Source organism: Phyllobates terribilis, unplaced genomic scaffold, assembly GCF_046119375.1.
Source record: "Phyllobates terribilis strain yellow unplaced genomic scaffold, ASM4611937v1 Scaffold_8__6_contigs__length_399053987, whole genome shotgun sequence".
Taxonomy (NCBI): Eukaryota; Metazoa; Chordata; class Amphibia; order Anura; family Dendrobatidae; genus Phyllobates; species Phyllobates terribilis.
In genome coordinates, this window is record NW_027362768.1 from 384,088,645 (window position 1) to 384,112,714 (window position 24,070).

The 24,070-nt window shown below is 51.3% G+C and overlaps 1 protein-coding gene across 1 annotated transcript in view; it reads left to right on the forward strand.

The window, feature by feature from the left end:
- The first annotated feature begins 333 nt into the window (after positions 1-333).
- Positions 334-24,070, forward strand: part of LOC141157775 (uncharacterized) — a 134,904-nt gene continuing 111,167 nt past the window's right edge. Inside the window, exons 1-2 of the mRNA XM_073645304.1 lie at positions 334-392; positions 6,431-6,983. Coding sequence (XP_073501405.1) covers positions 334-392; positions 6,431-6,983 — 612 coding nt within the window. The remainder of the gene's footprint in view (positions 393-6,430; positions 6,984-24,070) is intronic.

The window sequence follows — 24,070 nt, forward strand, 5'->3', positions numbered from 1 at the left end:
TGCGGCAGGTATCGTGCATGTAGAGGGGGCGTCTGGCCGCACTCCCACCATGACCCCGCACACCTGCGGCAGGTATCGTGCATGTAGAGGGGGCGTCTGGCCGCACTCCCACCATGACCCCGCACACCTGCGGCAGGTATCGTGCATGTAGAGGGGGCGTCCGGCCGCACTCCCTCCGTGACCCCGCACACCTGCGGCAGGTATCATGCATGTAGAGGGGGCGTCCGGCCGCACTCCCACCATGACCCTGCACACCTGCGGCAGGTATCATGCATGTAGAGGGGGCGTCCGGCCACACTCCCACCGTGACCCCGCTCACCTGCAGCAGGTATCATGAATGTAGAGGGGACGTCCGGCCGCACTCCCTCCATGACCCCGCACACCTGCGGCAGGTATCCTGCATGTAGAGGGGGCATCTGGCCGCACTCCCATCATGACCCCGCACACCTGCGGCAGGTATCGTGCATGTAGAGGAGACGTCTGGCCGCACTCCCTCCTTAACCCCGCACACCTGCGGCAGGTATCGTGCATGTAGAGGGGGCGTCTGGCCGCACTCCCACCATGACCCCGCACACCTGCGGCAGGTATCGTGCATGTAGAGGGGGCGTCCGACTGCACTCCCACCATGACCCCACACACCTGCGGCAGGTATCGGGCATGTAGAGGGGGCGTCCGGCTGCACTCCCACCATGACCCCACACACCTGCGGCAGGTATCGTGCATGTAGAGGGGGCGTCTGGCCGCACTCCCACCATGACCCCGCACACCTGCGGCAGGTATCGTGCATGTAGAGGGGGCGTCTGGCCGCACTCCCACCATGACCCCGCACACCTGCGGCAGGTATCGTGCATGTAGAGGGGGCGTCTGGCCGCACTCCCACCATGACCCTGCACACCTGCGGCAGGTATCGTGCATGTAGAGGGGGCGTCCGGCTGCACTCCCACCATGACCCCACACACCTGCGGCAGGTATCGTGCATGTAGAGGGGGCGTCTGGCCGCACTCCCTCCATGACCCCGCACACCTGCGGCAGGTATCGTGCATGTAGAGGAGGCGTCTGGCCGCACTCCCTCCTTGACCCCGCACACCTGCGGCAGGTATCGTGCATGCAGAGGAGGCGTCTGGCCGCACTCCCTCCTTGACCCCGAACACCTGCGGCAGGTATCGTGCATGTAGAGGGGGCGTCTGGCCGCACTCCCTCCATGACCCCGCACACCTGCGGCAGGTATCGTGCATGTAGAGGAGGCGTCTGGCCGCACTCCCTCCATGACCCCGCACACCTGTGGCAGGTATCGTGCATGTAGAGGAGGCGTCTGGCCGCACTCCCTCCTTGACCCCGCACACCTGTGGCAGGTATCGTGCATGTAGAGGGGGCGTCTGGCCGCACTCCCTCCATGACCCCGCACACCTGCGGCAGGTATCGTGCATGTAGAGGGGGCGTCTGGCCGCACTCCCTCCATGACCCCGCACACCTGCGGCAGGTATCGTGCATGTAGAGGAGGCGTCTGGCCGCACTCCCTCCATGACCCCGCACACCTGCGGCAGGTATCGTGCATGTAGAGGGGGCGTCTGGCCGCACTCCCTCCATGACCCCGCACACCTGCGGCAGGTATCGTGCATGTAGAGGAGGCGTCTGGCCGCACTCCCTCCTTGACCCCGAACACCTGCGGCAGGTATCGTGCATGTAGAGGGGGCGTCTGGCCGCACTCCCTCCATGACCCCGCACACCTGCGGCAGGTATCGTGCATGTAGAGGAGGCGTCTGGCCGCACTCCCTCCTTGACCCCGCACACCTGCGGCAGGTATCGTGCATGTAGAGGGGGCGTCCGGCCGCACTCCCTCTGTGACCCCGCACACCTGTGGCAGGTATCGTGCATGTAGAGGAGGCGTCTGGCCGCACTCCCTCCTTGACCCCGCACACCTGCGGCAGGTATCGTGCATGTAGAGGAGGCGTCTGGCCGCACTCCCTCCTTGACCCCGAACACCTGCGGCAGGTATCGTGCATGTAGAGGGGGCGTCTGGCCGCACTCCCTCCATGACCCCGCACACCTGCGGCAGGTATCGTGCATGTAGAGGAGGCGTCTGGCCGCACTCCCTCCTTGACCCCGCACACCTGCGGCAGGTATCGTGCATGTAGAGGGGGCGTCTGGCCGCACTCCCTCCTTGACCCCGCACACCTGCGGCAGGTATCGTGCATGTAGAGGAGGCGTCTGGCCGCACTCCCTCCTTGACCCCGCACACCTGCGGCAGGTATCGTGCATGTAGAGGAGGCGTCTGGCCGCACTCCCTCCTTGACCCCGCACACCTGCGGCAGGTATCGTGCATGTAGAGGAGGCGTCTGGCCGCACTCCCTCCTTGACCCCGCACACCTGCGGCAGGTATCGTGCATGTAGAGGAGGCGTCTGGCCGCACTCCCTCCTTGACCCCGAACACCTGCGGCAGGTATCGTGCATGTAGAGGGGGCGTCTGGCCGCACTCCCTCCATGACCCCGCACACCTGCGGCAGGTATCGTGCATGTAGAGGAGGCGTCTGGCCGCACTCCCTCCTTGACCCCGCACACCTGCGGCAGGTATCGTGCATGTAGAGGGGGCGTCTGGCCGCACTCCCTCCTTGACCCCACACACCTGCGGCAGGTATCGTGCATGTAGAGGGGGCGTCCGGCTGCACTCCCACCATGACCCCACACACCTGCGGCAGGTATCGGGCATGTAGAGGGGGCGTCCGGCTGCACTCCCACCATGACCCCACACACCTGCGGCAGGTATCGGGCATGTAGAGGGGGCGTCTGGCCGCACTCTCACCATGACCCCGCACACCTGCGGCAGGTATCGGGCATGTAGAGGGGGCGTCTGGCCGCACTCCCTCCTTGACCCCGCACACCTGCGGCAGGTATCGTGCATGTAGAGGGGGCGTCTGGCCGCACTCCCTCCTTGACCCCGCACACCTGTGGCAGGTATCGTGCATGTAGAGGGGGCGTCCAGCCGCACTCCCTCTGTGACCCCGCACACCTGCGGCAAGTATCCTGTATGTAGAGGGGGTGCTGGGTCGTGACCTCACAGATCTTTCAGTGTTTTTTGGCTGATGATTTCTCTCCTAGTGTTCGCTGTGGGTCAGGTGCGGCCATATCATTGGTTCAGCTGCACAGGGACCCAAGAGGTCAGGGGGCCACATGCGCCTCCAAATCATCCAGCAGGTCCTGTCACGGAGGGGGCCGCACACCGCACTCGCCTCCTCCTCAGTCTGTGTCCCCCAGTGGGTCATCACCGCTGGACGTCCTCGGATCCACACATAATAGGCCGTGACATCAGGCCGTGGCCAGTGTTTACAATGGCTGCGGGTTCGCACAGACGTGGATTTGTCGGGACACTATACACATAGATTATCCGGTTGTATCAGATATCGCTCGTACACAGGACATTAAACTCAACAATTCCACAATATTGACACGCTGCACTTCACAACTTGCAGTAATGTCGCCCCGCAGCCCGCGGCTCCGCCCTTATTTACCTCACGTCTCCTCATTCTCCTCACAGAACTGCCGAAATACGCCGGGAGCGCGGGAATGATCCTCATTGGTTGTCCGGCGTCATGTGATCAGAATTCCAGCCAATCAGTGAGCTGTAGTCCTTTTCTCCTGCTTCCTCCTGTTAATGAGCAGCTCGCGGACTCCAGCTCCCATGAGCACTCCGCGGCTGCGGGGCGTGGCCTCCTGCTGCCGTCGCTGTGGAGGGGTGTGACTGCGGCAGTTCTCTCCAGTAAAGCCTCAGCTGTACATCTGTTGTAGACAGACTCGTGTATTATGGTGTCCTCAGCCCTCAGAATAACCATAGCATCAGCTCAGGGCTAAATATCCTCCTGGAATCATGGAGAACAAACTGCGCCTCATGTACCTAGAAAAAAAAATGGCGTCAACATAAACAGGACAGCGAGGGAGATTCATAGGGTCATCCCATAATGTGCCCCGTGTCACCTGACCCAGCCCGCCAGTGATGTCACAGGGGTCAGAGCTGATTGGCTGTCTGGATCATGTGACCTCTCAGTGGTGACATCCCTAATCCAGCTAGTGATGTCACTGTGTCTGAAAATGATTGGATACCTGGATCATGTGACCTCTCTGGGTATGAGGTCACTGTTCTAGATGATGATGTAACATGACTGGGAAATGATGATCTCTCAATGGTTATGATGTCACATGACCCTGCCAGCCTATAGTATCACAGGTCTAGGAGATGATTGGGTACCCAGATCATGTGACCTTTTGTGGTGATGTCACTAATCCAGGCAGTTAATGATGTTGCAGCTCTGCACAGTCAGAATGCCTGGTAATGATTGTCTGCTCGGCCCATTGAACTATGACATCACTGATCCAGACTGTCACCTGATTGGTTGCCTGGATCATGTGACCTCTCAGTGGCTCGTACATCTGACGGTGGAGGAAGCCGCAGTCGTATATATTTTTCCTATATCCTGCTAACGAAGAAGCTGCTGCACTTCTGTGCAGATTTCCTCTCCAGCTGCCTCTAGCGCACAGGGTTTCCCAAAATATTCAGAAGTCTGGGAAACTCCTGTATATGCCATGGTCCTGCACTGTCTGGTGTGAACTAGTCGTCTTCCATGAGATCATTCTCCAGATGCTTCTTCTTCACAAGTCGCCGGCCGGGAATAGCAGCGCTGACGTGGCAGGGACCGCCCCGCTGCTGGAGGTGGGCATCGATGGCTTTGTCTCTTTATTAGGGCACTGAAATGACTTGAGCGGGTGTCATCCAGTAGAGGAAACCCTTCTGAGGCCATAATATAAAACACACTGGGAAGTAAGAATACGGCTGCCGTTACACAACCTGCGCCAGTCACAGGGACATTGCCCAAACCTCAATGCCAGGATGTGACCGGAAGGACGAGAGGATGAGGAAAGAACAACGGACGCTAACGAGAAGAGCCGGAGAGCACTGGAGCCGCTGAAGAGAAGTCCTCCTCTGGCCGACACAGCCGTCACCACAATCTCCTACTTAACAAGGCAGATTTGGTGTCCAGGACCGTAGAGAAGACGCCAATCTCCGTGACATCTGTAATTGGGGTCATCTCAAGTGACAATTTCCAAAGGGGGAGGTTCAATATTAATGAGGTCGAGCAGAATGTCATTGAAGCCGCCCTGGACAGCTGGCAAGAAGAGGCGAGACTGACAGACCCGGTGCCGTCCTTCCTATGGTGCCACCATGTAGACAGTCACACTCTTGCCCCCTCCTGCACCTCCTCTGCTCCCCTTGTGTAGACCATTTATTTAGCAATGTCATTTCTAGGACTCCTTTGACTCTTCTCAGTATTGCGTTCGCTCCTCCGCAGTCTCCCTGACTTGGGCGTCTTTTCCTTAAATCCCATGAGGTGTAGAATATTGCACCTGAACTTTTGTGGGTTTCATGATGGAGTTGCTTTTCTAGACCATTTCCAGGCCCCCTAATAGCTTCCCTGGTTCGTCTTGAATCTCACGACAGTTGCAGCCAATCAGTGACCACATCCCTGACCACTGCTGGGCCAGGATGTGGAGGGGGCTGGCCATCCCCCTTAGGAGTTAGTAAATCCGTTTTCATTATTAGGAATTCTGAGTTAATCGGACGTCCCATCAGAGAGCAGCTGCTCACTTTGGAGGACCTGACACATCCACGGGTTTATTAGCCAATTATTTCAAACGGTATCATGTAATTCATTCTTTCTCCAGAGGTGGCGCTGCAGGGAAATTTTAACTTTTTTTTTTGTCCAGTTCCCTAAGAGGTTATTGCTGATTACTGGAAGGTCCAGAATAGGACGCCTGAAGTTTTGGTGGGCCCTTCAACAAATAAGTGGAGAAGTTTTTACTAGACTTATAGTGAGCTGTTAGTTCCCATATCATTGTGGGAAAGGAATTGCCCTGCAATCGCTCAGATGCCGGGGTCAGTACTTGCTACGGCACCAAAGTGGTTTCACACACAGAGGGCGCTCACATAAGGGCAACATTGGTGCAGCCATCACAGTGATGGCCCAGAAGACGGGCGGCCAAAAGACCACCGTGGTAGCATCACCTATCTTTTGCAGGTTGTTTCCTCCCTCAGCCCACTGCCTAATCTGCCTTGTTCCTCCAGTTATGTACCAGCGCCAGCCAGTACCACCGCAGCACATCCTAGCCTCCATACCCCGGGCTCTCCTACTGCTCCCAGACCGGGCATCAGACCACCCAAAGAAGCTGCAGCGACTGTGCGCCCACCGACATATGGAGAGGGTGCAGTCTGTCTGATTGTGGAAGATAGAGGCCATCTAGCAAGTCCAGCACCCATATTACTTGTCATTTAAGGGGTTAAATTAAAAAAAAAAAACACATATTTGTGCTTATTGGGCAAAATATGGCACAAATGAGCTGCGGTGCAAACCGTGCACTACAGATTTTGACTCTCCGCTTTTAGACATTTGGGAGGTATTAAAGGTGCTAAAGTCCAAAGAGGAAGCAATAATCAGCAGAAAGCACATCCGAATAAACAAGTAAAGGAAGCGGTGAGTGGAGAAGTTACTTCAGCTCAAGTTTTCGTTATTTCACATCAGTCGCCTCCAAACGTCTACGACATGATGACTCCAGAGAAGAGGCTGAGGCTCGTCCTCCTGCAGAGGCTGCGCACCCCGACCCTGGTCATCCTACTGCTCTTCATGGAGACGCTGCTCGGGGTTCGGTTTCACTGTCCTGAGAAGAGAAGCATCGTGGTGGTCTACTGCCTCATGTATTTACTCTTGCCAGCGTTTTTCTTAGCCTTTTCTAATTTGCTGCTCAGACCGAGGCAATCGTCCGACGCGTTTCCATCTTTGCCGCCGCCGCCATCCTCCCACATTATATTTCTCATCTTGCAGCTCGGGAAAGCACCTCTGATCTGGGTCTTCATTGTGATGCTCAATAGGACTTTTCTCTCCTGCCTCTTTCAGTATGTGGACTACGACGCCAGGCTTTATGTCTTCCCTTCCTTGCAGGTGAGAGGATTTATAGGGATGTGATGGGCGGCAAGGGGAAAACGGAAAATGCTTTTCTTATAGCTGATTGTACCGTCTGTACTGCCATGTACTGTAAGCATCTGATCCTGCAGTCCTGTGTAAAGCCCTATTTACAGAGGCTGATTTCTGCCCATAAACGAGCTCCAGCCATGTACTGTAAGAATCTGATCCTGCAGTCCTGTGCAAAGCCCTATTTACAGGGGCCGATTTCTGCCCATAAACGAGCTTCAGCCATGTACTGTAAGCATCTGATCCTGCAGTCCTGTGCAAAGCTCTAGTTACAGGGGCCGGTTTCTGCCCATAAACGAGCTCCAGCCATGTACTATAAGCATTTGATCCTGCAGTCCTGTGCAAAGCCCTATTTACAGGGGCAGATTTCTGCCCATAAACGAGCTCCAGCCATGTACTATAAGTATCAGATCCTGCAGTCCTGTGCAAAGCCCTATTTACAGGGGCCGATTTCTGCCCATGAACGAGCTCCAGCCATGTACTGTAAGTATCAGATCCAGCAGTCCTGTGCAAAGCCCTATTTACAGGGGCCGATTTCTGCCCATGAACGAGCTCCAGCCATGTACTGTAAGCATCTGATCCTACAGTCCTGTGTAAAGCCATATTTACAGGGGCCGATTTCTGCCCATAAACGAGCTCCAGCCATGTACTGTAAGCATCTGATCCTGCAGTCCTGTGCAAAGCCCTATTTACAGGGGCCGATTTCAGCCCATAAACGAGCTCCAGCCATGTACTGTAAGTATCAGATCCTGCAGTCCTGTGTAAAGCCCTATTTACAGGGGCCGATTTCTGCCCATAAACGAGCTCCAGCCATGTACTATAAGCATCTGATCCTGCAGTCCTGTGCAAAGCCCTATTTACAGGGGCCGATTTCTGCCCATAAACGAGCTCCAGTCATGTACTATAAGCATCTGATCCTGCAGTCCTGTGTAAAGCCCTATTTACAGAGGCTGATTTCTGCCCATAAACGAGCTCCAGCCATGTACTATAAGCATCTGATCCTGCAGTCCTGTGCAAAGCCCTATTTACAGGGGCCGATTTCTGCCCATAAACGAGCTCCAGTCATGTACTATAAGCATCTGATCCTGCAGTCCTGTGTAAAGCCCTATTTACAGAGGCTGATTTCTGCCCATAAACGAGCTCCAGCCATGTACTATAAGCATCTGATCCTGCAGTCCTGTGCAAAGCCCTATTTACAGGGGCCAATTTCTGCCCATAAACGAGCTCCAGCCATGTACTGTAAGTATCAGATCCTGCAGTCCTGTGTAAAGCCCTATTTACAGGGGCCGATTTCTGCCCAGAAACGAGCTCCAGTGATGTACTATAAGCATCTGATCCTGCAGTCCTGTGTAAAGCCCTATTTACAGGGGCCTATTTCGGCCCATGAAAGAGCTCCAGCCATGTACTATAAGCATCTGATCCTGCAGTCCTGTGTAAAGCCCTATTTACAAGGGCCGAATTCTGCCCAGAAACGAGCTCCAGTGATGTACTATAAGTATCTGATCCTGCAGTCCTGTGTAAAGCCCTATTTACAGGGGCAGATTTCTGCCCAGAAACGAGCTCCAGTCATGTACTATAAGCATCTGATCCTGCAGTCCTGTGTAAAGCCCTATTTACAGGGGCCGATATCTGCCCATGAACGAGCTCCAGCCATGTACTATAAGCATCTGATCCTGCAGTCCTGTGTAAAGCCCTATTTACAGAGGCTGATTTCTGCCCATAAACGAGCTCCAGCCATGTACTGTAAGTATCAGATCCTGCAGTCCTGTGTAAAGCCCTATTTACAGGGGCCGATTTCTGCCCAGAAACGAGCTCCAGTCATGTACTATAAGCATCTGATCCTGCAGTCCTGTGTAAAGCCCTATTTACAGGGGCCTATTTCGGCCCATGAAAGAGCTCCAGCCATGTACTATAAGCATCTGATCCTGCAGTCCTGTGTAAAGCCCTATTTACAGGGGCCGAATTCTGCCCAGAAACGAGCTCCAGTCATGTACTATAAGTATCTGATCCTGCAGTCCTGTGTAAAGCCCTATTTACAGGGGCAGATTTCTGCCCAGAAACGAGCTCCAGTCATGTACTATAAGCATCTGATCCTGCAGTCCTGTGTAAAGCCCTATTTACAGGGGCCGATATCTGCCCATGAACGAGCTCCAGCCATGTACTATAAGCATCTGATCCTGCAGTCCTGTGTAAAGCCCTATTTACAGGGGCCGATTTCTGCCCATGAACGAGCTCGAGCCATGTACTGTAAGCATCTGATCCTGCAGTCCTGTGCAAAGCCCTATTTACAGGGGCTGATTTTTGCCCATAAACGAGCTCCAGCCATGTACTATAAGCATCTGATCCTGCAGTCCTGTGTAAAGCCCTATTTACAGGGGCCGATTTCTGCCCATGAACGAGCTCCAGCCATGTACTGTAAGTATCAGATACTGCAGTCCTGTGTAAAGCCCTATTTACAGGGGCCGATTTCTGCCCATAAACGAGCTCCAGCCATGTACTATAAGCATCTGATCCTGCAGTCCTGTGTAAAGCCCTATTTACAGGGGCTGATTTCTGCCCATAAACGAGCTCCAGCCATGTACTGTAAGCATCTGATCCTGCAGTCCTGTGTAAAGCCCTATTTACAGGGGCTGATTTCTGTCCATGAACGAGCTCCAGCCATGTACTATAAGCATCTGATCCTGCAGTCCTGTGCAAAGCCCTATTTACAGGGGCCGATTTCTGCCCATAAACGAGCTCCAGCCATGTACTATAAGCATCTGATCCTGCAGTCCTGTGTAAAGCCCTATTTACAGGGGGCGATTTCTGCCCATGAACGAGCTCCAGCCATGTACTATAAGCATCTGATCCAGCAGTCCTGTGTAAAGCCCTATTTACAGGGGCCGATTTCTGCCCATAAACGAGCTCCAGCCATGTACTATAAGCATCTGATCCAGCAGTCCTGTGCAAAGCCCTATTTACAGGGGCCGATTTCTGCCCATAAACAAGCTCCAGCCATGTACTATAAGCATCTGATCCTGCAGTCCTGTGCAAAGCCCTATTTACAGGGGCCGATTTCTGCCCATAAACGAGCTCCAGCCATGTACTATAAGCATCTGATCCTGCAGTCCTGTGCAAAGTCCTATTTACAGGGGCCGATTTCTGCCCATGAACGAGCTCCAGTCATGTACTATAAGCATCTGATCCTGCAGTCCTGTGTAAAGCCCTATTTACAGGGGCTGATTTCTGTCCATAAACGAGCTCCAGCCATGTACTATAAGCATCTGATCCTGCAGTCCTGTGTAAAGCCCTATTTACAGGGGCCGATAACTGCCCATAAACGAGCTCCAGCCATGTACTATAAGCATCTGATCCTGCAGTCCTGTGCAAAGCCCTATTTACAGGGGCCGATTTCTGCCCATGAACAAGCTCCAGCCATGTACTATAAGCATCTGATCCTGCAGTCCCGTGTAAAGCTCTATTTACAGAGGCTGATTTCTGCCCATAAACGAGCTCCAGCCATGTACTATAAGCATCTGATCCTGCAGTCCTGTGCAAAGCCCTATTTACAGGGGCCGATTTCTGCCCATAAACGAGCTCCAGCCATGTACTGTAAGTATCGGATCCTGCAGTCCTGTGTAAAGCCCTATTTACAGGGGCCGATTTCTGCCCATGAACAAGCTCCAGCCATGTACTGTAAGCATCTGATCCTGCAGTCCTGTGCAAAGCCCTATTTACAGGGGCCGATTTTTGCCCATAAACGAGCTCCAGCCATGTACTATAAGCATCTGATCCTGCAGTCCTGTGTAAAGCCCTATTTACAGGGGCCGATTTCTGCCCATGAACGAGCTCCAGCCATGTACTGTAAGTATCAGATACTGCAGTCCTGTGTAAAGCCCTATTTACAGGGGCCGATTTCTGCCCATAAACGAGCTCCAGCCATGTACTATAAGCATCTGATCCTGCAGTCCTTTGTAAAGCCCTATTTACAGGGGCTGATTTCTGCCCATAAATGAGCTCCAGCCATGTACTGTAAGCATCTGATCCTGCAGTCCTGTGTAAAGCCCTATTTACAGGGGCTGATTTCTGTCCATGAACGAGCTCCAGCCATGTACTATAAGCATCTGATCCTGCAGTCCTGTGCAAAGCCCTATTTACAGGGGCTGATTTCTGCCCATAAACGAGCTCCAGCCATGTACTATAAGCATCTGATCCTGCAGTCCTGTGTAAAGCCCTATTTACAGGGGGCGATTTCTCCCCATGAACGAGCTCCAGCCATGTACTATAAGCATCTGATCCAGCAGTCCTGTGTAAAGCCCTATTTACAGGGGCCGATTTCTGCCCATAAACGAGCTCCAGCCATGTACTATAAGCATCTGATCCAGCAGTCCTGTGCAAAGCCCTATTTACAGGGGCCGATTTCTGCCCATAAACGAGCTCCAGCCATGTACTATAAGCATCTGATCCTTCAGTCCTGTGCAAAGCCCTATTTACAGGGGCCGATTTCTGCCCATAAACGAGCTCCAGCCATGTACTATAAGCATCTGATCCAGCAGTCCTGTGCAAAGCCCTATTTACAGGGGCCGATTTCTGCCCATGAACGAGCTCCAGCCATGTACTGTAAGTATCAGATACTGCAGTCCTGTGTAAAGCCCTATTTACAGGGGCCGATTTCTGCCCATGAACGAGCTCCAGCCATGTACTATAAGCATCTGATCCTGCAGTCCTGTGTAAAGCCCTATTTACAGGGGCTGATTTCTGTCCATGAACGAGCTCCAGCCATGTACTATAAGCATCTGATCCTGCAGTCCTGTGTAAAGCCCTATTTACAGGGGCCGATAACTGCCCATAAATGAGCTCCAGCCATGTACTATAAGCATCTGATCCTGCAGTCCTGTGCAAAGCCCTATTTACAGGGGCCGATTTCTGCCCATGAACAAGCTCCAGCCATGTACTGTAAGCATCTGATCCTGCAGTCCCGTGTAAAGCTCTATTTACAGAGGCTGATTTCTGCCCATAAACGAGCTCCAGCCATGTACTATAAGCATCTGATCCTGCAGTCCTGTGCAAAGCCCTATTTACAGGGGCCGATTTCTGCCCATAAACGAGCTCCAGCCATGTACTGTAAGTATCGGATCCTGCAGTCCTGTGTAAAGCCCTATTTACAGGGGCCGATTTCTGCCCATGAACAAGCTCCAGCCATGTACTGTAAGCATCTGATCCAGCAGTCCTGTGCAAAGTCCTATTTACAGGGGCCGATTTCTGCCCATGAACGAGCTCCAGTCATGTACTGTAAACATCTGATCCAGCAGTCCTGTGCAAAGTCCTATTTACAGGGGCCGATTTCTGCCCATGAACGAGCTCCAGTCATGTACTATAAGCATCTGATCCTGCAGTCCTGTGTAAAGCCCTATTTACAGGGGCTGATTTCTGTCCATGAACGAGCTCCAGCCATGTACTATAAGCATCTGATCCTGCAGTCCTGTGTAAAGCCCTATTTACAGGGGCTGATTTCTGCCCATGAACGAGCTCCAGCCATGTACTATAAGCATCTGATCCTGCAGTCCTGTGTAAAGCCCTATTTACAGGGGCTGATTTCTGCCCATGAACGAGCTCCAGTCATGTACTGTAAGCATCTGATTCTGCAGTCCTGTGCAAAGCCCTATTTACAGGGGCCGATTTCTGCCCATAAACGAGCTCCAGCCATGTACTATAAGCATCTGATCCTGCAGTCCTGTGTAAAGCCCTATTTACAGGGGCTGATTTCTGCCCATGAACGAGCTCCAGTCATGTACTGTAAACATCTGATCCAGCAGTCCTGTGCAAAGTCCTATTTACAGGGGCCAATTTCTGCCCATGAACGAGCTCCAGTCATGTACTATAAGCATCTGATCCTGCAGTCCTGTGTAAAGCCCTATTTACAGGGGCCGATTTCAGCCCATGAACAAGCTCCAGCCATGTACTGTAAGCATCTGATCCTGCAGTCCCGTGTAAAGCTCTATTTACAGAGGCTGATTTCTGCCCATAAACGAGCTCCAGCCATGTACTATAAGCATCTGATCCTGCAGTTCTGTGCAAAGCCCTATTTACAGGGGCCGATTTCTGCCCATAAACGAGCTCCAGCCATGTACTGTAAGTATCGGATCCTGCAGTCCTGTGTAAAGCCCTATTTACAGGGGCCGATTTCTGCCCATGAACAAGCTCCAGCCATGTACTGTAAGCATCTGATCCTGCAGTCCTGTGTAAAGCTCTATTTACAGAGGCTGATTTCTGCCCATAAACGAGCTCCAGCCATGTACTATAAGCATCTGATCCTGCAGTCCTGTGCAAAGCCCTATTTACAGGGGCCGATTTCTGCCCATAAACGAGCTCCTGCCTTGTACTGTAAGTATCGGATCCTGCAGTCCTGTGTAAAGCCCTATTTACAGGGGCCGATTTCTGCCCATGAACGAGCTCCAGCCATGTAATGTATACATCTGATCCTGCAGTCCTGTGCAAAGTCCTATTTACAGGGTCCGATTTCTGCCCATAAACGAGCTCCAGCCATGTACTCTAAGCATCTGATCCAGCAGTCCTGTGTAAAGCCCTATTTACAGGGGCTGATTTCTGCCCATGAACGAGCTCCAGTCATGTACTGTAAGCATCTGATCCTGCAGTCCTGTGTAAAGCCCTATTTACAGGGGCCGATTTCTGCCCATAAACGAGCTCCAGCCATGTACTATGAGCATCTGATTCTGCAGTCCTGTGTAAAGCCCTATTTACAGGGGCTGATTTCTGCCCATGAACGAGCTCCAGCCATGTACTATAAGCATCTGATCCAGCAGTCCTGTGTAAAGCCCTATTTACAGGGGCTGATTTCTGCCCATGAACGAGCTCCAGCCATGTACTATAAGCATCTGATCCTGCAGTCCTGTGTAAAGCCCTATTTACAGGGGCTGATTTCTGCCCATGAACGAGCTCCAGTCATGTACTGTAAGCATCTGATTCTGCAGTCCTGTGCAAAGCCCTATTTACAGGGGCCGATTTCTGCCCATAAACGAGCTCCAGCCATGTACTATAAGCATCTGATCCTGCAGTCCTGTGTAAAGCCCTATTTACAGGGGCTGATTTCTGACCATGAACGAGCTCCAGCCATGTACTATAAGCATCTGATCCTGCAGTCCTGTGCAAAGCCCTATTTACAGGGGCCGATTTCTGTCCATAAAAGAGCTCCAGCATTGTACTGTAAGCATCTGATCCTGCAGTCCTGTGTAAAGCCCTATTTACAGGGGCTGATTTCTGCCCATGAACGAGCTCCAGCCATGTACTATAAGCATCTGATCCAGCAGTCCTGTGTAAAGCCCTATTTACAGGGGCTGATTTCTGCCCATGAACGAGCTCCAGCCATGTACTATAAGCATCTGATCCTGCAGTCCTGTGTAAAGCCCTATTTACAGGGGCTGATTTCTGCCCATGAACGAGCTCCAGTCATGTACTGTAAGCATCTGATTCTGCAGTCCTGTGCAAAGCCCTATTTACAGGGGCCGATTTCTGCCCATAAACGAGCTCCAGCCATGTACTGTAAGTATCGGATCCTGCAGTCCTGTGTAAAGCCCTATTTACAGGGGCCGATTTCTGCCCATGAACAAGCTCCAGCCATGTACTGTAAACATCTGATCCTGCAGTCCTGTGTAAAGCTCTATTTACAGAGGCTGATTTCTGCCCATAAACGAGCTCCAGCCATGTACTATAAGCATCTGATCCTGCAGTCCTGTGCAAAGCCCTATTTACAGGGGCCGATTTCTGCCCATAAACGAGCTCCAGCCTTGTACTGTAAGTATCGGATCCTGCAGTCCTGTGTAAAGCCCTATTTACAGGGGCCGATTTCTGCCCATGAACGAGCTCCAGCCATGTAATGTAAACATCTGATCCTGCAGTCCTGTGCAAAGTCCTATTTACAGGGTCCGATTTCTGCCCATAAACGAGCTCCAGCCATGTACTATAAGCATCTGATCCAGCAGTCCTGTGTAAAGCCCTATTTACAGGGGCTGATTTCTGCCCATGAACGAGCTCCAGTCATGTACTGTAAGCATCTGATCCTGCAGTCCTGTGTAAAGCCCTATTTACAGGGGCCGATTTCTGCCCATAAACGAGCTCCAGCCATGTACTATGAGCATCTGATTCTGCAGTCCTGTGTAAAGCCCTATTTACAGGGGCCGATTTCTGTCCATAAAAGAGCTCCAGCATTGTACTGTAAGCATCTGATCCTGCAGTCCTGTGTAAAGCCCTATTTACAGGGGCTGATTTCTGCCCATGAACGAGCTCCAGCCATGTACTATAAGCATCTGATCCAGCAGTCCTGTGTAAAGCCCTATTTACAGGGGCTGATTTCTGCCCATGAACGAGCTCCAGTCATGTACTGTAAGCATCTGATTCTGCAGTCCTGTGCAAAGCCCTATTTACAGGGGCCGATTTCTGCCCATAAACGAGCTCCAGCCATGTACTATAAGCATCTGATCCTGCAGTCCTGTGTAAAGCCCTATTTACAGGGGCTGATTTCTGCCCATGAACGAGCTCCAGCCATGTACTATAAGCATCTGATCCTGCAGTCCTGTGCAAAGCGCTATTTACAGGAGCCGATTTCTGCCCATGAACGAGCTCCAGCCACGTACTATAAGCATCTGATCCTGCAGTCCTGTGTAAAGCCCTATTTACAGGGGCTGATTTCTGCCCATGAACGAGCTCCAGCCATGTACTATAAGCATCTGATCCTGCAGTCCTGTGCAAAGCCCTATTTACAGGGGCCGATTTCTGCCCATAAACGAGCTCCAGCCATGTACTATAAGCATCTGATCCAGCAGTCCTGTGCAAACCCCTATTTGCAGGGGCCGATTTCTGCCCATGAACGAGCTCCAGCCACGTACTATAAGCATCTGATCCAGCAGTCCTGTGTAAAGCCCTATTTACAGGGGCCGATTGCTGCCCATAAACGAGCTCCAGCCATGTACTATAAGCATCTGATCCTGCAGTCCTGTGTAAAGCCCTATTTACAGTGGCCGATTTCTGCCCATGAACGAGCTCCAGCCATGTACTATAAGCATCTGATCCTGCAGTCCTGTGTAAAGCCCTATTTACAGGGGCCGATTTCTGCCCATAAACGAGCTCCAGCCATATACTATAAGCATCTGATCCAGCAGTCCTGTGTAAAGCCCTATTTACAGGGGCCGATTTCTGCCCATAAACGAGCTCCAGTCATGTACTATAAGCATCTGATCCTGCAATCCTGTGTAAAGCCCTATTTACAGTGGCCGATTTCTGCCCATGAACGAGCTCCAGCCATGTACTATAAGCATCTGATCCTGCAGTCCTGTGTAAAGCCCTATTTACAGGGGCCGATTTCTGCCCATAAACGAGCTCCAGCCATGTACTATAAGCATCTGATCCTGCAGTCCTGTGTAAAGCCCTATTTACAGTGGCCGATTTCTGCCCATGAACGAGCTCCAGTCATGTACTATAAGCATCTGATCCTGCAGTCCTGTGTAAAGCCCTATTTACAGGGGCTGATTTCTGCCCATGAACGAGCTCCAGTCATGTACTGTAAGCATCTGATCCTGCAGTCCTGTGTAAAGCCCTATTTACAGGGGCCGATTTCTGCCCATAAACGAGCTCCAGCCATGTACTATAAGCATCTGATCCTGCAGTCATGTGTAAAGCCCTATTTACAGTGGCCGATTTCTGCCCATAAACGAGCTCCAGCCATGTACTATAAGCATCTGATCCTGCAGTCCTGTGTAAAGCCCTATTTACAGGGTCTGATTTCTGCCCATAAATGAGCTCCAGTCATGTACTATAAGCATCTGATCCTGCAGTCCTGTGCAAAGCTCTATTTACAGTGGCCGATTTCTGCCCATAAACGAGCTCCAGCCATGTACTATAAGCATCTGATCCTGCAGTCCTGTGTAAAGCCCTATTTACAGGGGCTGATTTCTGCCCATAAACGAGCTCCAGTCATGTACTATAAGCATCTGATCCTGCAGTCCTGTGTAAAGCCCTATTTACAGGGGCCGATTTCTGCCCATGAACGAGCTCCAGTCATGTACTGTAAGCATCTGATCCTGCAGTCCTGTGTAAAGCCCTATTTACAGGGGCTGATTTCTGCCCATAAACGAGCTCCAGCCATGTACTATAAGCATCTGATCCAGCAGTCCTGTGTAAAGCCCTATTTACAGGGGCTGATTTCTGCCCATAAACGAGCTCCAGCCATGTACTATAAGCATCTGATCCTGCAGTCATGTGTAAAGCCCTATTTACAGGGGCCGATTTCTGCCTATAAACGAGCTCCAGCCATGTACTATAAGCATCTGATCCTGCAGTCCTGTGTAAAGCCCTATTTACAGGGGCCGATTTCTGCCCATAAACGAGCTCCAGCCATGTACTGTAAGTATCAGATCCTGCAGTCCTGTGTAAAGCCCTATTTACATGGGCCGATTTCTGCCCATGAACGAGCTCCAGCCATGTACTGTAAGCATCTTATCCTGCAGTCCTGTGTAAAGCCCTATTTACAGGGGCCGATTTCTGCCCATAAACGAGCTCCAGCCATGTACTATAAGCATCTGATCCTGCAGTCCTGTGTAAAGCCCTATTTACAGGGGCCGATTTCTGCCCATGAACGAGCTCCAGCCATGTACTATAAGCATCTTATCCTGCAGTCCTGTGTAAAGCCCTATTTACAGGGGCCGATTTCTGCCCATGAACGAGCTCCAGCCATGTACTGTAAGCATTTGATCCAGCAGTCCTGTGTAAAGCCCTATTTACAGGGGCCGATTTCTGCCCATAAACGAGCTCCAGCCATGTACTATAAGCATCTGATCCTGCAGTCCTGTGCAAAGCCCTATTTACAGCGGCCGATTTCTGCCCATGAACGAGCTCCAGCCATGTACTATAAGCATCTTATCCTGCAGTCCTGTGTAAAGCCCTATTTACATGGGCCGATTTCTGCCCAGAAACGAGCTCCGGCCATGTACTATAAGCATCTGATCCTGCAGTCCTGTGCAAAGCCCTGTTTACAGGGGCCGATTTCTGCCCATAAACGAGCTCCAGCCATGTACTATAAGCATCTGATCCTGCAGTCCTGTGCAAAGCCCTGTTTACAGGGGCCGATTTCTGCCCATAAACGAGCTCCAGCCATGTACTGTAAGTATCAGATCCTGCAGTCCTGTGTAAAGCCCTATTTACATGGGCCGATTTCTGCCCAGAAACGAGCTCCAGCCATGTACTATAAGCATCTGATCCTGCAGTCCTGTGCAAAGCCCTATTTACAGGGGCCGATTTCTGCCCTTGAACGAGCTCCAGCCATGTACTATAAGCATCTGATCCAGCAGTCCTGTGTAAAGCTCTATTTACAGAGGCTGATTTCTGCCCATAAACGAGCTCCAGCCATGTACTATAAGCATCTGATCCTGCAGTCCTGTGCAAAGCCCTATTTACAGGGGCCGATTTCTGCCCATAAACGAGCTCCAGCCATGTACTGTAAGTATCAGATCCAGCAGTCCTGTGTAAAGCCCTATTTACAGGGGCCGATTTCTGCCCAGAAACGAGCTCCGGCCATGTACTATAAGCATTTGATCCAGCAGTCCTGTGTAAAGCCCTATTTACAGGGGCCGATTTCTGCCCATAAACGAGCTCCAGCCATGTACTATAAGCATCTGATCCTGCAGTCCTGTGCAAAGCCCTGTTTACAGGGGCCGATTTCTGCCCATAAACGAGCTCCAGCCATGTACTGTAAGTATCAGATCCTGCAGTCCTGTGTAAAGCCCTATTTACAGGGGCCGATTTCTGCCCAGAAACGAGCTCCAGCCATGTACTATAAGCATCTGATCCTGCAGTCCTGTGCAAAGCCCTATTTACAGGGGCCGATTTCTGCCCTTGAACGACCTCCAGCCATGTACTATAAGCATCTGATCCAGCAGTCCTGTGTAAAGCTCTATTTACAGAGGCTGATTTCTGCCCATAAACGAGCTCCAGCCATGTACTATAAGCATCTGATCCTGCAGTCCTGTGCAAAGCCCTATTTATAGGGGCCGATTTCTGCCCATAAACGAGCTCCAGCCATGTACTGTAAGTATCAGATCCAGCAGTCCTGTGTAAAGCCCTATTTACAGGGGCCGATTTATGCCCAAGAACGAGCTCCAGCCATGTACTGTAAGCATCTGATCCAGCAGTCCTGTGTAAAGCCCTATTTACAGGGGCCGATTTATGCCCAAGAACGAGCTCCAGCCATGTACTGTAAGCATCTGATCCAGCAGTCCTGTGTAAAGCCCTATTTACAGGGGCCGATTTATGCCCAAGAACGAGCTCCAGCCATGTACTGTAAACATCTGATCCTGCAGTCCTGTGTAAAGCCCTATTTACAGGGGCCGATTTCTGCCCATAAACGAGCTCCAGCCATGTACTGTAAGCATCTGATCCTGCAGTCCTGTGTAAAGCCCTATTTACAGGGGCCGATTTCTGCCCATGAACGAGCTCCAGCCATGTACTATAAGCATCTGATCCTGCAGTCCTGTGTAAAGCCCTATTTACAGGGGCCGATTTCTGCCCATGAACGAGCTCCAGCCATGTACTATAAGCATCTGATCCTGCAGTCCTGTGTAAAGCCCTATTTACAGGGGCCGATTTCTGCCCATGAACGAGCTCCAGCCATGTACTATAAGCATCTTATCCTGCAGTCCTGTGTAAAGCCCTATTTACAGGGGCCGATTTCTGCCCATGAACGAGCTCCAGCCATGTACTGTAAGCATTTGATCCAGCAGTCCTGTGTAAAGCCCTATTTACAGGGGCCGATTTCTGCCCATAAACGAGCTCCAGCCATGTACTATAAGCATCTGATCCTGCAGTCCTGTGCAAAGCCCTATTTACAGCGGCCGATTTCTGCCCATGAACGAGCTCCAGCCATGTACTATAAGCATCTTATCCTGCAGTCCTGTGTAAAGCCCTATTTACATGGGCCGATTTCTGCCCAGAAACGAGCTCCGGCCATGTACTATAAGCATTTGATCCAGCAGTCCTGTGTAAAGCCCTATTTACAGGGGCCGATTTCTGCCCATAAACGAGCTCCAGCCATGTACTATAAGCATCTGATCCTGCAGTCCTGTGCAAAGCCCTGTTTACAGGGGCCGATTTCTGCCCATAAACGAGCTCCAGCCATGTACTGTAAGTATCAGATCCTGCAGTCCTGTGTAAAGCCCTATTTACATGGGCCGATTTCTACCCAGAAACGAGCTCCAGCCATGTACTATAAGCATCTGATCCTGCAGTCCTGTGCAAAGCCCTATTTACAGGGGCCGATTTCTGCCCTTGAACGAGCTCCAGCCATGTACTATAAGCATCTGATCCAGCAGTCCTGTGTAAAGCTCTATTTACAGAGGCTGATTTCTGCCCATAAACGAGCTCCAGCCATGTACTGTAAGCATCTGATCCTGCAGTCCTGTGCAAAGCCCTATTTACAGGGGCCGATTTCTGCCCATAAACGAGCTCCAGCCATGTACTGTAAGTATCAGATCCAGCAGTCCTGTGTAAAGCCCTATTTACAGGGGCCGATTTATGCCCAAGAACGAGCTCCAGCCATGTACTGTAAGCATCTGATCCAGCAGTCCTGTGTAAAGCCCTATTTACAGGGGCCGATTTATGCCCAAGAACGAGCTCCAGCCATGTACTGTAAGCATCTGATCCAGCAGTCCTGTGTAAAGCCCTATTTACAGGGGCCGATTTATGCCCAAGAACGAGCTCCAGCCATGTACTGTAAACATCTGATCCTGCAGTCCTGTGTAAAGCCCTATTTACAGGGGCCGATTTCTGCCCATAAACGAGCTCCAGCCATGTACTGTAAGCATCTGATCCTCCAGTCCTGTGTAAAGCCCTATTTGCAGGGTCCGATTTCTGCCCATAAACGAGCTCCAGCCATATACTATAAGCATCTGATCCAGCAGTCCTGTGCAAAGCCCTATTTACATGGGCCGATTTCTGCCCATAAACGAGCTCCAGCCATGTACTATAAGCATCTGATCCTGCAGTCCTGTGCAAAGCCCTATTTGCAGGGGCCGATTTCTGCCCATAAACGAGCTCCAACCATATACTATAAGCATCTGATCCTGCAGTCCCGTGTAAAGCCCTATTTACAGGGGCCAATTTCTGCCCATAAACGAGCTCCAGCCATGTACTATAAGCATCTGATCCTGCAGTCCTGTGCAAAGCCCTATTTACAGTGGCCGATTTCTGCCCATGAACGAGCTCCAGTCATGTACTATAAGCATCTGATCCTGCAGTCCCGTGCAAAGCCCTATTTACAGGGGCCGAATTCTGCCCATGAACGAGCTCCAGCCATGTACTATAAGCATCTGATCCTGCAGTCCTGTGCAAAGCCCTATTTACAGTGGCCGATTTCTGCCCATGAACGAGCTCCAGTCATGTACTATAAGCATCTGATCCTGCAGTCCCGTGCAAAGCCCTATTTACAGGGGCCGATTTCTGCCCATAAACGAGCTCCAGCCATGTACTATAAGCATCTGATCCTGCAGTCCTGTGTAAAGCCCTATTTACAGGGTCCGATTTCTGCCCATAAACGAGCTCCAGCCATGTACTATAAGCATCTGATCCTGCAGTCCTGTGTAAAGCCCTATTTGCAGGGGCCGATTTCTGCCCATAAACGAGCTCCAACCATATACTATAAGCATCTGATCCTGCAGTCCCGTGTAAAGCCCTATTTACAGGGGCCAATTTCTGCCCATAAACGAGCTCCAGCCATGTACTATAAGCATCTGATCCTGCAGTCCTGTGCAAAGCCCTATTTACAGTGGCCGATTTCTGCCCATGAACGAGCTCCAGTCATGTACTATAAGCATCTGATCCTGCAGTCCCGTGCAAAGCCCTATTTACAGGGGCCGAATTCTGCCCATGAACGAGCTCCAGCCATGTACTATAAGCATCTGATCCTGCAGTCCTGTGCAAAGCCCTATTTACAGTGGCCGATTTCTGCCCATGAACGAGCTCCAGTCATGTACTATAAGCATCTGATCCTGCAGTCCCGTGCAAAGCCCTATTTACAGGGGCCGATTTCTGCCCATAAACGAGCTCCAGCCATGTACTATAAGCATCTGATCCTGCAGTCCTGTGTAAAGCCCTATTTACAGGGTCCGATTTCTGCCCATAAACGAGCTCCAGCCATGTACTATAAGCATCTGATCCTGCAGTCCTGTGTAAAGCCCTATTTACAGGGGCCGATTTCTGCCCATAAACGAGCTCCAGCCATGTACTATAAGTATCATATCCTGCAGTCCTGTGTAAAGCCCTATTTACAGGGGCCGATTTCTGCCTATAAACGAGCTCCAGCCATATACCATAAGCATCTGATCCTGCAGTCCTGTGCAAAGCTCTATTTACAGGGGTCGATTTCTGCCCATGAACGAGATCCAGCCATGTACTGTAAGCATCTTATCCTGCAGTCCTGTGTAAAGCCCTATTTACAGGGGCCGATTTCTGCCCATAAACAAGCTCCAGTCATGTACTGTAAGCATCTGATCCAGCAGTCCTATGTAAAGCCCTATTTACAGGGGCCGATTTCTGCCCATAAACCAGCTCCAGCCATGTACTATAAGCATCTGATCCTGCAGTCCTGTGCAAAGCCCTATTTACAGGGGCCGATTTCTGCTCATGAACGAGCTCCAGCCATGTACTATAAGCATCTGATCCTGCAGTCCTGTGTAAAGCCCTATTTACAGGGGCCGATTTCTGCCCATAAACGAGCTCCAGCCATGTACTATAAGCATCTGATCCTGCAGTCCTGTGTAAAGCCCTATTTACAGGGGCAGATTTCTGCCCATAAACGAGCTCCAGCCATGTACTATAAGCATCTAATCCTGCAGTCCTGTGTAAAGTCCTATTTACAGGGGCCGATTTCTGCCCATGAACGAGCTCCAGCCATGTACTATAAGCATCTGATCCTGCAGTCCTGTGTAAAGCCCTATTTACAGGGGCCGATTTCTGCCCATAAAAAAGCTCCAGCCATGTACTATAAGCATCTGATCCTGCAGTCCTGTGTAAAGCCCTATTTACAGGGGCCGATTTCTGCTCATGAACGAGCTCCAGCCATGTACTATAAGCATCTGATCCTGCAGTCCTGTGTAAAGCCCTATTTACAGGGGCCGATTTCTGCTCATGAACGAGCTCCAGCCATGTACTATAAGCATCTGATCCTGCAGTCCTGTGCAAAGCCCTATTTACAGGGGCCGATTTCTGCTCATGAACGAGCTCCAGCCATGTACTATAAGCATCTGATCCTGCAGTCCTGTGCAAAGCCCTATTTACAGGGGCCGATTTCTGCCCATGAACGAGCTCCAGCCATGTACTGTAAACATCTGATCCTGCAGTCCTGTGCAAAGTCCTATTTACAGGGGTCGATTAATGCCCATGAACGAGCTCCAGCCATGTACTGTAAGTATCAGATCCTGCAGTCCTGTGTAAAGCCCTATTTACAGGGGCCGATTTCTGCCCATGAACGAGCTCCAGCCATGTACTGTAAACATCTGATCCTGCAGTCCTGTGTAAAGCCCTATTTACAGGGGCCGATTTCTGCCCATAAACGAGCTCCAGCCATGTACTATAAGCATCTGATCCTGCAGTCCTGTGTAAAGCTCTATTTACAGGGGCCGATTTCTGCCCATAAACGAGCTCCAGCCATGTACTGTAAGTATCAGATCCTGCAGTCCTGTGTAAAGCCCTATTTACAAGGGCCGATTTCTGCCCATGAACGAGCTCCAGCCATGTACTGTAAACATCTGATCCTGCAGTCCTGTGTAAAGCCCTATTTACAGGGGCCGATTTCTGCCCATAAACGAGCTCCAGCCATGTACTATAAGCATCTGATCCTGCAGTCCTGTGTAAAGCCCTATTTACAGGGGCCGATTTCTGCTCATAAACGAGCTCCAGCCATGTACTATAAGCATCTGATCCTGCAGTCCTGTGTAAAGCTCTATTTACAGGGGCCGATTTCTGCCCATAAACGAGCTCCAGCCATGTACTATAAGCATCTGATCCTGCAGTCCTGT